This window comes from Zophobas morio, unplaced genomic scaffold (genome assembly GCF_036711695.1).
Source record: "Zophobas morio isolate AGI-343-1 ecotype UQ-CSIRO unplaced genomic scaffold, CSIRO_AGI_Zmor_V1 ptg000017l, whole genome shotgun sequence".
Classification (NCBI taxonomy): Eukaryota; Metazoa; Arthropoda; class Insecta; order Coleoptera; family Tenebrionidae; genus Zophobas; species Zophobas morio.
Window position 1 is genome coordinate 333,724 of NW_026972122.1, and position 13,242 is coordinate 346,965.

General features: G+C 30.2%; 1 protein-coding gene across 1 annotated transcript; it reads left to right on the forward strand.

Moving 5' to 3' along the window:
- The first annotated feature begins 447 nt into the window (after nucleotides 1-447).
- LOC135129994 (VWFA and cache domain-containing protein 1) lies at nucleotides 448-11,625 on the forward strand. The gene is made up of 8 exons (XM_064057270.1): nucleotides 448-1,026; nucleotides 1,075-1,357; nucleotides 1,406-1,651; nucleotides 1,838-2,488; nucleotides 2,542-2,691; nucleotides 2,742-2,908; nucleotides 2,958-3,159; nucleotides 9,337-11,625. The coding sequence occupies exons 1-8, from the start codon at nucleotides 844-846 to the stop codon at nucleotides 11,097-11,099; spliced, it is 3,645 nt and encodes a 1,214-aa protein (XP_063913340.1). The 5' UTR covers nucleotides 448-843; the 3' UTR covers nucleotides 11,100-11,625.
- Nucleotides 11,626-13,242: the final 1,617 nt, after the last annotated feature.

The window sequence follows — 13,242 nt, forward strand, 5'->3', positions numbered from 1 at the left end:
AGTCGACCCGGCTGCGGAGATTAATGTATGTTGGGTTGCAAACTTTTGGGAAAGTTAGGCGATGTGTCCACCTGTCAAATTAAAATGACATTCACACAGATCCTACAGTAACCTGTAATATCATCTTGCGGAATATTTTTAATTTAAGGTAGAGATAGAGGTATTTTTCTCTTTAATGATAATTTTCCACAATAATATCCTTACAGACGGCCTGATTCAATAAAACTTCCTCAAACAACGTGAAATAACAGAAAATCGTTCAATCTCCACGCGTCGCGCCATCTACCGGCCGCAACCCTCCCTCCGGAATGATTAATTTACTTAATTTTTGAGCTAAATGGATATTTTGTAAATGTGTATAATTTTAGCCGAAATAAATATTTACACAGTCCATAAATATTTAAGTCAATTATCCTGTGTGTGGCAAACACTGTTAAAAAAATAAATAACCCGACTAAAAAATCCGTCTTCCTTTCATAGCTCCACATCAGTTATGCAAATTTGACGAAATGGTCGTCGCTCCGACACATTTTTCACGTTAACTTTGCCGAAAAACCATCCACCTGAAGCCAAATCCTCCCCGAAATATGCATTTAGTGAATTTCGTGCACCAAAGTTGTGGAAATTGTGCAGTGAAGTGAACCATCCGCCGTCATCTTGTTTGTTTACTCTGCGAAGAGTGAAAATCGGAAAATATGGATAGATAATACACAATCCGGTATTTCAAAAGCACGGAATGAAGATGGGATGAAGAAATTCTAAATTTAACACCATGAAAATTGCCTTATTAACGAAATTTCTTGTTGTGTTGCTGTTGTGAGTCCATAACCAAAAACCTCAATAATGAGTAAAAGCATTTTTGGATATAGTAACATATTGAAGTGTTTTGTTTTAATTATAACGTTAATTCCATTTAGTGTTGTTACGAATACATTGAACGATGTATGGATTAGAAGTATTACGAAAGAATTAAGCGACGATTTAGCGGTGATTAAGAACGAAGAGTTGGGGATTGGCTATGTTAAGGTAAGCCAGTTTCGGGATTTATCGACACACACTAACGTTTTTTTGCAGAAATTGTACACAACGTTCAAGTACACGTCCACGGTAATCGATGCTAACAAAACTGTGAACGAAATTGCGCACAAATTGGAAGAGAAAATAGACGACATATTTTCAGCGCTGGTACGCGCTAAAGTGGCTATCGAGAACATGCAAACTTTGGATAATACCACGAAAACGAGCTCCGTCGTCTTGCCTTGTCTACAAAATAGAAATAATGATACAACACAGAAAAATTCTAAAGTTTGTGATAGTTCAGATGAGCATGAGAAAGACCACTTGAAACTGGATTATAGTAAGTAAAAAATGCTTTTTTCTGTGTAAGTTACAGTTGGTGTTTTAGTTTTGCATAAGTTGAAGTCAAAAATGATGGTTATGAAGAGTGGTATCAAGCAACAATATTTTATTTCGTCTTCCGACTTGGACTCAAATTTGTATTCGCCGTTTGTGGACTGTGGAAAAATTGACCACATGCTGTTGTGGAATAATTACATGGCACGGAATAATTATGTTCCTAAAAATGTAGTGCTGCTCCTGGATCACGGAGGGTCTCTCAGTAGGAGACACTTTGCCATTGTTACCACCATTGGTGAGTAAAATATTTGTTAACCCCTTATAATAATAATCACGAAATTTACCCTACTTTCATAACATCTAGGAGGCCATGCTATGCATCTTGTTTTTAAGTTGGCCCTACTGACACTCACGTCCATTTTAAAATTTGACGTTTAAGGTTAAGTAACACCCACTAGATTGCACTTTTGCTTTGTTTTAGCGAAACGAATTATCGAAAGTCTGACTGAACAAGACAAAATTGCCGTTCTTGCCATATCGAACGACTGGATATCTCCTCAATTAAACGAAGAATGTCTAATGCCAAACCAAGTTCCTCCAGTAGTTAGTGATGTTCCGAAGTTTACCTCAGTCGATCCTTCCAAAAAGAAACTCTTGTACAAATTTATCGACGGAATGTACAAAGGACGTGGTGCCACAAACCACTCGTTAGGCCTTCAGAAAGCTTTAAGTGTTATAGAGAAAAGCCAAATACAAAATGAAACTGTGATGATTTTATACGTTAGTCGCGGATTGTTGTCTTCTTTGACCGAAGCTAAAGTCGTGTTGGAGGCGATTCAAGAGGCTTCCGAGAATATCACGTGCCAGTTCGTCATTAACACGTGCGCGGTGATCGATGATAGTAGACCGACGATCTACGAGACGCAATTTTTGGAAGACATAGCGTTGCAAAATTACAACAAATATAATATTTCGTTTTCCGGGAGTGCTGTAAGTGGGGCGATGATCGCTGTTAATTCGTCGGACGCCGTAGAGTTTGCCCTTAACCGATTTTACGCTGTATTTAACGCAAATTTTTCGTTTGATTTAGAAAAGAAAATGTCGCTGCTTTTGTGGGATAAAAATTCTAAAGGTAACTTCACAAACGTCTTCAGACTAGTGTTATTGTTGTTGTTGTTGTTGTAGATTTAACCGTTTCGTTTTCAATTGGTTGCTTAAGTGATAACCAGTTTGGAGTGTTGGGGGTTGACATATACTTTGCCAGTTTAGTCGAAAATCTTATTTATTTTAGTAGTAAACAAAAAAACTACTATGCATTTTTAACAGACATGGAAGGTACGTCAGTTTGCTTTATTATTGTTTCTTCTCTAATATTTTTACTCTAGGACGCGTGATCGTGCACCCAAAATTCGCGTCTCTGAGCACTGTGAAACAGCGGCTTCAGTTCTTAGACATATCATACTTTGAAAAAGTACCTCTTTTTCACATGGTGAAGAACCGGCTTTTGACTGAGCCAGAAGGGGTTCAAATGACGAAACAATTTGGTTTGCCTGTAATAACGAAAAGTATGTTAAAATTCGATCTGTAGTGGTTTTTTTTAGATAAAATGGTCGTGGAAGAGGGTGGGGAAGTGGTACGTGGTTTGTTTAGTAACACGTGATGCTCCGTTAGCCGTGAGACCGTACGCGGTTAAATGGCCCCTTAACTCTTCGGATTCCTACAGTATTAAACTCGTTTACCAAAGCCTGCAGCATTCGGAAAATTCGAAACTGTGCCGGCACTTGAATCAAGTGGCGACTTTAGGTATGTATTCGAACTAGAAGGAATAAGCAGAAATTTGCTTATTTGAAACTAAATTTTACTAATTTCTATTTTAAATATTAAAAATATCAAGTTACCACTTTTACAGTGACAGTTTTCTGAACAAATGTCAAATTCATTGAGTACTTGATTTAAAAAAAAAAACTCGTGTTTTGTCCATTAGGCAACCAATAATACGGGTGTGGTTACATTTAAACAATACAATACATGGTACTTCTTAACCATATGAAAACAGGAAAGTACCATATGGTCGAAAAAATTGGTCTGAAATGCATTTCAACAAATCCCGTTTCTTTAATTATAAAATTTATTATTTTTTTGTGATAATCTCAAAATTAAAATTAGATAAAAAGAGACAGAAACCACTATAATAGGGGTACGTTATTTTATAAAATTTTAATGACGTTTACTAGAAAAAAATCAATCTAAATCTAAAAATGTGTCTAATCCTCTCACCAACGATGCGATGACGTCGGCTCAAAATTAAAAACTGTAGAAATTGTAAATTGAAAAATTCAACAGTTAAAAAATCGGAAAATTTAAAAAGTGAAAAGTTGGAAAAGTCTAAAACCCGCAAAATTGTGAAGTTGAAAAATTAATAAATTGACTGATTGATAAATCGAAAAAATTTCAAAATTGTAAAATTGAGAAAACGAAAAATTCAAAATTTGGAAAAAGAAAAAGACGAAGAATTAAAATATCAAAGCGAATCGTAAAATTGAAGAAACGAAAACTTACAAAATTGTAAAGTTGAAAAATGGAGAAAATTTATTAATCGAGCAATCAAAGTGGAAAAATAAAAATCGAGAAAGTGAAAAATGTTCGATTTGAAGATCAAAAAATTGCAAAATTGAAAAATTTAAAAATCTACTTATAAAATATTGAAAATATTACGAATTATGATTTTGTATCGAAGAAACGGAAAATTATAAATTCCAGAAATTGAAAAACCGAAAAATTAGAATATCTAAATTCGAAAAATGGAAAAATTGAATCGGTAAACTGAAAATTTGACAATTTAAAACTGAAAAATGAAAAATCAAGAAATTGAAAAATTGAAGGACTGCAAAATTGTGTGATTGAAAAATTAAAAAACTGACGTATTGAAAAAGAAAAATCAAAGAATTAAAATATCGAAAAGTTGAAGAACCCCAAAATTGCAAATCAAAAACTGAAAAAATTTAAAATTTTAAAGTGAAAACTGCATAAATTGAAAACTAAAAAGTTTAAAGTTAAAAAATCGAAAAATTTAAAAAGTCAAAAATTGAAAAATCTAAAAACTGCAAATTTGAGAAGTGGAAAAATTAAAAAATCGACTGATTGAAAAATCGGAAAAATATCAAATTCGTAAAATTGAGAAAACGAAAAATTAAAAAAAAACGGACAATTCGAGAGTTGTAAAAAGAAAAAACGAAGAATTAAAATATCGAGGAGTTTAAAAATCGCAAAGCTGCAAACTGAAAAACTGAAGAAATGAAGAATTTTAAATTGAAAACTGTAAAAATTGTAAATTGAAAAATTTTAAAGTTAAAAAAATCGATTAATTGAAAATGAAATAATTGAAAAATAAAAAAAAATCGTAATATTGAAGAAACGAAAGTCCAAAGGTTGAAATCGAAAAATTGAAAAATTTAAAACTGAAAACTGCAGAAATTGAAAATTGAAAAATTCAAAAGTTAACAAATCGAATAATTTAAAAAGTGAAGAGTTGAAAAATCTAAGAACTGCCAAATTGTGGAGTTGAAAAATTAAAAAATCTGCTTATTGAAGAATCGAAAAAATTTCAAAATCGTAAAACTGAGGAAACGAAAAATCAAAAAAACGAAAAATTCAAAAGTTGGAAAAAGAAAAAACGAAGAATTAAAATATCGCAAAACTGCAAACTGAAAAACGGAAGAAATGAAAAGTTTAAATGGTAAAAAATCGAATAATTTCTGTAAGTTGAAAAATAGAAAAATTGTAAATAAGAAAACTGAATAAATAAAAAAATTTAAAACTGAAAACTCTAAACTGTAAACTGGGAAATTAAAAGAGTCAAAAAGAAAATTGAGGAATTAAAAATCAAGCAATTCAAACATCGAAAAACTTCAAAATTGTGAATCTGAAAATTCAAGAGTTGAAAAAAGAAAAATCGAAGAATCACAATATCGAAAAGTTGAAAATCACAAAACTGCAAATCGAAAAACTGAAAAAATGAAAAATTTAAAAAGTTAAAATTGAAAATTAAAAAAATTACACTCGAATAATCGAAACATCGAAAAAATTAAAAAATCGATAAACTGAAAAATCGCAACACTAAAATATCTAAAAGTTGAAAAATCGAAAAGCTGAAGAAATACTGTATAATTTTAAATTGAAAACTCTAGGAATTGTAAATTGAAAATTTGAAATGTTAAAAAATCGAAAAATTCAAAAGTTGATAAAACATCTAAAAGTTGAAAAATAGAAAAACGACTGAAAACTCTGGAAACTGTAAATTGAAAAATTCATGATTTTAAAATTAGAAAAATTAATTGACAAACTTAAAAATTACAAATCGAAATATTGAGAAACCAAAAAAATGAAAAATGGAAGATTCAGAAATCGATAAATGAACAATTACAAATCTCAAAATTGTAAAAATACAAATTAAAAAATCGAAAAATTCAAAATTTAAAAAATCGAAAAATTGCAAAATTAAAAAGTGGAAAGTCGAGAAACAGAAAAATCGAAAAATTAAAATATGTATTTAAAAGTTGAATAATGGAAAAATTGCAAATCAAAAAACTGAAGAAAAGAAAAATTTGAAACTGAAAACTCCGGAAATCGAAAATTGAAAAATTCAAAGTTAAAAAATCTAAAAACTGCAAAAAAACGACTGAAAATTAAAAAAAATGCAAAATGAGGAAACGAAAAATTCAAAAGTTGTAAAAAGAAAAAACGGAAGAATTAAAATATCGAAGAGTTAAAAAATCGAAAAATTACAAAATCGTGAAACTGAAAAATTGCAAAATTAAAATACCTACCTAAAAATTGTAAATTGCAAAATCGAAGAAATAAAAAAACCTGAAAAATTTAAAACTGAAAACTCCAAAAATTGTGAACTCGGAAACTGAAAAATTCAAAATCGATATTGAAAAAACGAAAATTAAAAAATCGACATACTGAAAATTCGCAATTTTAAAATATCTAAAAGTTGAAAAATCGAAAAGTTTAGAACTGAAAACTCCAGAAATTGTAAATCGAAAGTTTTAGAAGTTTAAAAATCGAATAATCTAAAAATCAAAAAAAAAAAACCTGAAAACTCGGGAAATTGTAAATTGAAAAATGAACAATTTAAATCGAGAAATTGAAAAATATAAGATTTATAACATCGAAAAATTTAAAATTTGGAAAATCTGAAAATTGAACAATGGGAAATCGAGAAGCAGAAAAATCGTAAAATTAAAAGAACTATATATTTATATTTAAAAAGTTGAAAAGTGGAAAACTTGCAATCAAAAAACTGAAAATTTAAAATTGAGAACTTTGGAAATTGTAAATTGAAAAATTTTAATGTTAAAAAGTCGAATAATTGAAGGATCGAAAAAATAGCAAAATCGTAATATTGAAGGAATGAAATTTCAAATGTGGAAAAATCGAAAAATTGAAAAATCTAAATCTGAAAACCAAAATCAATAACTGAAGAACTGAAAAATTAGAAAATTTAAAACTGAAAAGTCGAGAACCTGAAAAATTAAAAATCAAGAAATGAAAAAATCGAAGGACTGCAAAATTGGAAATTGAAAAATTTAAATGTTAAAAAGTCGAATCGAAAAAATTTGCAAAACCGTAAGTAATATTGAAGGAACGAAATTTCAAAAGTTGAAAAATCGAAAAACTGAAAAATGGAGATACGAAAAATTTCAAATCAAATCCTGAAGAAATGAAAAATTGAAAAATTTAAAACTGAAAACTCCAGAAATTGTAAATTGGAAAGTTCAAACGTTAAAAAATCGAAGAATTTAAAAAATGAAAAGTTGAAAAGTCGAAACATTGCAAAATTGTGAAACTAAAAAATTAAAAAAATCGACTTACTGAAAAATTGAAAAAATTGCAAAATCGTAAAATTGGAGAAACGAAAAAATCAAAAGTAAAAAAATCGCAAAACTGCTAATCGAAAAACTGAAGAAATGAAAAATTAAAAAATTTTAAATTGAAAACTAAAGTTAAATCGAATCATTGAAAACTCAGAAAAATTGCAAAATCGTAATGTTGAAGAAACGAAAAAATCGAAAAATTCGAAATTTTAAAAATCGAAAAATTGAGAAATGAAAAATCGATAAACTGAAATGTCTCAAAATTAAAACATCTAAAAGTTGAAAAATCGAAAACAGAATTGAAAAACTGAAAACTCCAGAAATTGTAACAACAAAATTTTAATTGGTAGACTTAAAAATTGCAAATCGAAGTATTGAAAAATCGAAAAATTTAAAAATCAAAATCTGAAAATCAAAATCACTAACTGAAGAAATGGGAAATTTAAAATTGGAAACTTGAAGAATTATAAACCGAAACATTCAAAATTTAAAATAAAAACGAAAAAAATGCAAAATATATGAAAGATTTTATCGAAAAAACGAAAAACTGATCAATTCAAAAGTTGGAGAAAAAACGAAAAATTGAAAAATTTTAAATTGTAAACTAGAACAACTGAAAATTGAAAAATTAAAGTGCCAAAAGCCAGAAAACTTGTAAAATCGAATAATCAAAAATTGAGAAACGGAGCAGTTAAATATGGAAAAATTGAAAAATTAAAAAATCGATGTATTGAAAAATTTTAAAATTAAAAATCGAAGTATTGAAAAATTGAAAAATTTTAATTGGTGAACTATAAAAATTACAAATTGAGAAAGTGAAAAATTTAGGATTTAAAAAATCAAAAATTCAAAATTTGAAAAGTCGAAAAATGAAAAAATCGAAAATCAGAGAATTTACAAATCAACAAACTAAACAAATTGAAAAGTTGAAAATTTGTAAACTGAAAGATTCAGAATTTAAAAATTGGAAGAAATTTCAAAATAAATGATATAATATCGGAGAGACGAAAAATTGATCTGTTCAAAATTAAAAAAAAAAAAAACGAAAATTAAAATATTAAAGTGCTAAAAATAGAAAAATTCGAAAAATCGATCAATCAAAAATTGAGAAACGGGACAATTAAAAACTGAGAAATTGAAAAATCAAAAATTAATAAACTAAAAAACGAGAAATTAAAAAATCGACTTATTGAAAAATCGAAAAATTTAAAAGTTAAAAAATCGAATAATTGAAAACTGAAAAATCAAGAAATTGAAAAATTACAAAATTGAAACATCTAAAAGTTGAAAAATAGAAAAACAGAACTGTAAAACTGAAAATTCGAGAAATTGTAAATTGAAAAATTTAGAAGTTCCCAAATCGAAAAATTTTTGGGCAAACTTAGAAGTTGCAAATCCAATTTTTGAAAAAATAAAAAACAAAAAATTGAAATGAACAACTCGAAAAATTGAAAAAAATACGATTTAAAAAAAACGGAAATTGTGGAAAATCGAAAAAAAAAGAAAAATAAAAAATCGAAATGTTCAAAATTTTTAAAATCGAGAAACTAAAAAATAAAAAAATTACAGTTGTATGTAAAAGTTGAAAAATAGAAAAATCGTAATTGGCGAACTATAAAACGTGCAAATCGAGAAATTAACAATTTAAAATCGAGAAATGAAAAAATTGAGAAACTGAAAAATCCAAGAATTACAAATTGATAAACTAAAGAAATGAAAAATATATAATTGAAAACTTGAAAAATTCAAAATAAAAAAAAAATGGGAAAAAATTGCAAAATGTAAATAATATGTTATATAAATTGAAAAAAAACGGAAAATTGAAATATCGAAGAAACAAAAAATTAAAATCTCTAAAAATTGTAAAATCGAAAACTTGAAACATTAAAAAAAATGTCAAAGTGGTAAAATTGATCAAACAAAACTTGAAAAATCGAACAATCAAAAATCGAGAATTTTAACATTAAATTTCAGAGTTTGAGTTAAAAACGCGACAATTAAACTCAAAAATTCATAGCTGTTTTTAATCGTGTTTTTACTACTCAGTTAATATGACCGAAAAAGTTCTTTAGTGCATGTATACATTTTTTTTTGTTTGTAGATGCCGGCTCCCTGTACCTCAGCGCAGCCTGCTTCCAATCCCCCGCCTCCCTCCAAGACATGAACAACACCACCTCCCTCCAAATTTTCATGGCATACCTCCAAGACAACACCCGCCTACTAAAAAACCCGGGCTTGAAAGAAGAAATCAAAGACGAAGTGGCCGCCCTCGCCAACATCTTAAACTTCCTGCGAACCCAACACTTGCTAAAATCGAAGTACATAGTCCGTCGGTACGTAACTTCCTACAACGGCGTACTCCAGATGTTCCCCGGCACCATTCTCAACCAAGGCCTGGACCCCACCGTCAGACCCTGGTTCGGCCAAGCCGTCGAACACAAATCACAACTGGTGATGACCCCGCCCTACTTAGACGAAGGCGGCGCCGGCTACATAGTCACCGTAGCATACGCAACCTCGAACGTAGTGGTAGCGTTGGACGTAACGTACGGGTACATTTTTAGACTGCTCTTAAAACGAATGCCGTTTTGTTTGTCCACGAACATCACGTGTTTTTTGATGGACGACAGAGGGTACTTGATCTACCACCCGAACTTGATCGACCCGAACGGGCACGGGCCGGTCGAGAAACAGCACATAGTCCATAAAGAGTCGCTGCTTGCTAACGATATCTTAAGCCGGAAGTTGTTTATTGAGAAAGTGTTGTGTAATAGTTATGGGGGTGGTACCGTCCAGAGGTACTACAAGCTAAATACTAGTTACAGCGACGTGTTGGTTAGCTCCATACAGAGCGAGCAGTGTGTTAGTTACCATATAGCTGCATTACGTAACAGTAACGTGTTCATCGGGATAGTTAACGCCACGTGTAACGTCGTAGTTACGTTCTGTCCGTGTAGTATAGTCGATCGGTTATGTCTGAATTGTAACCGCATGGAGCAAAAGGAGTGTGAATGTCCGTGTGAATGTCCGTTGGAACAGAGTCGCTGTACGGATTTCGATAACAGTAACAACCCGACTTGCAATTGGTTTCCGGAGCACGTTTCTTCGACGGCGCGTTTTCACGAAGATGCGACTAACGATATGAAATCGTGTTTTCCGACGACTTGTAACGAGGAAAAAAGCCACTATCGGTGTCTTGGTATGACGGGGTGTGAATGGTGTCGGTTTGACGTTGATGGGACACCTTTGGATAACCCGTTTTGTGGTTACATGACTACTTGTTTTAACGGAATGGTCGGATCGGTTACCCCGTATCGTAATTTACACGATTTAGAAAATCCAGAAGAGTCCTACAATGTGCCTATTAGTGTTATTACTTTGTTCGTTTTCGGGACTCTTCTCTTCGTGTGTATGTTCTACATATATCATAGATCATCCTCGGCACAAACCACCGAAAGGTTGTATCTTTCGTCCACTCAAGATAACCACTTAAGAATGAGCGATCTCAACTTGAGCGATAATTTCCACGTGCTGGGTAACCACAGGGATAAGTTACTACAGGATGACAAACCCAACCCGATTTCACCCTATTGTGTGTCCAGTAATTACAAAAGGACGACTCTGGCGGCTGATTCTGATCATGGTTATTCGACTATGACGCAGCACGACGAATCCGAGCATATGTCACTAGCGCCGGTTGAGCTAGACTCCCTGGAGGACGACTTAGGCTCAGATAGCATATCCATCCATACGAGCGTGTCCGGAAAACCCCGAGGACCCGAATCCACCCAGTTCACTTGCCTCCCCAGAAACAAATGCATCGTTGTACCAGTGACAGTCCACAGAAACATGGAAACGACGTAACGTTTACTTAATTACGTAGTTTTAAAATTGTATATTGTGTCCATATTTAAACTTAGTGACAGTTCAGTCTCGCTTGTTATTATCGCGCAGATTTGCATTTATATTATGTATTATTTCGACTTAACTGTAAATTTGTGTATTTGTAAATTTATTTATTGTTTTAGATAATTCGATTTTTTAGCCGCTCGATACAGATGGTGGATTGCATTTATTGACGCAACTACGAATTTCTTGAACTTGATTTTTCTATTCGCAGTTGCAAGACTGATTTGTAAATCGTTGTCAAAAATTGACTAAAACTGCCATTTTTGATAGATTCTACTGTCTTAAATTGTACTTAAGAGTTGAGCTTTTTTTACATGGCAGCACGTGTTTTTATTGTAAGTTGAAAATTATTTTTTTATTAGCTAGGTTTTAGGTCTTTATGGTGCAATACTACCGAAAACTAGCGAACTTATGCATACATAAAAATGTACCTGTTTAATAGTGTTGTGTACTTTTTTTAGAAAATAAAATATTGATCTTTGGTGTTTGCATCACTGGAACGAGAGTGCCGCTCGCTGCAAAGTGTGGACGTAACTACGTTTATTGACACTACTTCCTAAGTAATATTGGTTGAATATTACTCGGACAGAACTTCCCTCATCAAAAAATCGGGAATTCGAACTTGAAAAACTAAATAAATTAATGGGGACATTGGGAAATGGAAAAAGCGAGAATTTAGACACGTCAAAAATTGAAAAATAAAAAATCGAAATTAAATATTAAATATCGAAAAACTGGAAAACCGAAAAATCAAAACATTGAGGAATGGATGAAATAAAATGTGTTGAAAAATTAAAAAATTCAGAAATTGAAATGTTGAAAAATTGAGAAATAATAAACTTGAAAACTAAAAAAAAATTAAAATTGAAAAATGTAAGCTTTTAAAAATCGAAAAACCAAAAAATCGGTTAATCGGAAAATTGAGAATTTAGAAACGTCAAAAATAGAAAAATAAAAAAATTCAAAATTGAATATTAAAAAAATCGAAAAATAGAAATAACGAAGTACTGGAAAACCGAAAAATCTGAAATTTTAAAAATTGAAAATTTATTGTCTTGTAAAAATCGATTAATCGGGAAATCGAAAATTTAGAAACGTCGAAAACTGAAAAAATTAAAAATTGAAGTAAAAAATCGAAAAATCGAAAAATTGAAGAATCGCAATTTGAAAGATTGAAATATCGAAAAACTGAAAAAGTAAAACAATCAAAGAAAAATTGAAGAATCGAAAAACTGAAAAATCCGGAAATCGAAAAGTTAATTAATCAAAAAAGAGAAATTGAGAAATCGAAAAATTTTAAAATCAAAAATTGAGTAATGAAAAGTGAAATTGAAAAACCGAAATCCAAAAAATCAAAAGATCGAGGAATTGTAAAATTAAAATGTGTCGAAAAATTGAAACGTTGAAAAATTTTAAAAATCGAAAAATCAAAAATTTGAAAAATTGGACAGTCGAAAAACTGAAAAGTGAAGTTGAAAAACCAAAAAATCGAAAAAAAATTAAAACTGACAAATGTAAAATTTAAAAATCGAAAAATTGAAAAATCAAAAATTCGAAGTCGAAAAACCAAAACATCGGTAAATTGAGAAATCGTAAAATCGAGAATTTAGAAACGCCAAAAATAGAAAAATAAAAAAAATCCAAAATTTAATGTTTAAAAAATTGAAAAATAGAAATATCGAAGTATGTACTGGAAAACCGAAAAATGTAAAATTTTAAAAATTGTCAATTTATTATATGTATATGTCTTATAAAAATCGATTAATCAGGAAATCGGGAAATGGAAAATTTAGAAACGTCAAAAACTGAAAAAATCGAAATATTGAAAAAGTAAAAAATGTGTTGAAAAATTAAAATTTTCCAAAAATGAGATGTTGAGAAATCGAAAACGTCAAAAATCGAAAAATGCAAAATTTTAAAGACTTAAAAAATCAAAAATTTGAAAATTCGAAAAATAGAAATATGAACTGAAAATCGAAAAATCTGAAATTTAAAAATATCAAAAACCTTGAAAAATCGAAGTCGAAAACCAAAAAATCTGTTAATCGTGAAATTGAGAAATCGAAAAATCGAGAATTTAGAAACGTCAAAAATAGAA

Excerpts from the sequence above, each read along its gene's own strand:
- LOC135129994 (XM_064057270.1), top strand. The coding sequence starts at position 844 with ATGAGTAAAAGCATTTTTGGATATAGTAACATATTGAAGTGTTTTGTT. Across the intron at positions 1,652-1,837 it reads TGCCATTGTTACCACCATTG|CGAAACGAATTATCGAAAGT; the intron begins GTGAGTAAAATA and ends GCTTTGTTTTAG. Across the intron at positions 2,692-2,741 it reads ATTTTTAACAGACATGGAAG|GACGCGTGATCGTGCACCCA; the intron begins GTACGTCAGTTT and ends TTTTTACTCTAG.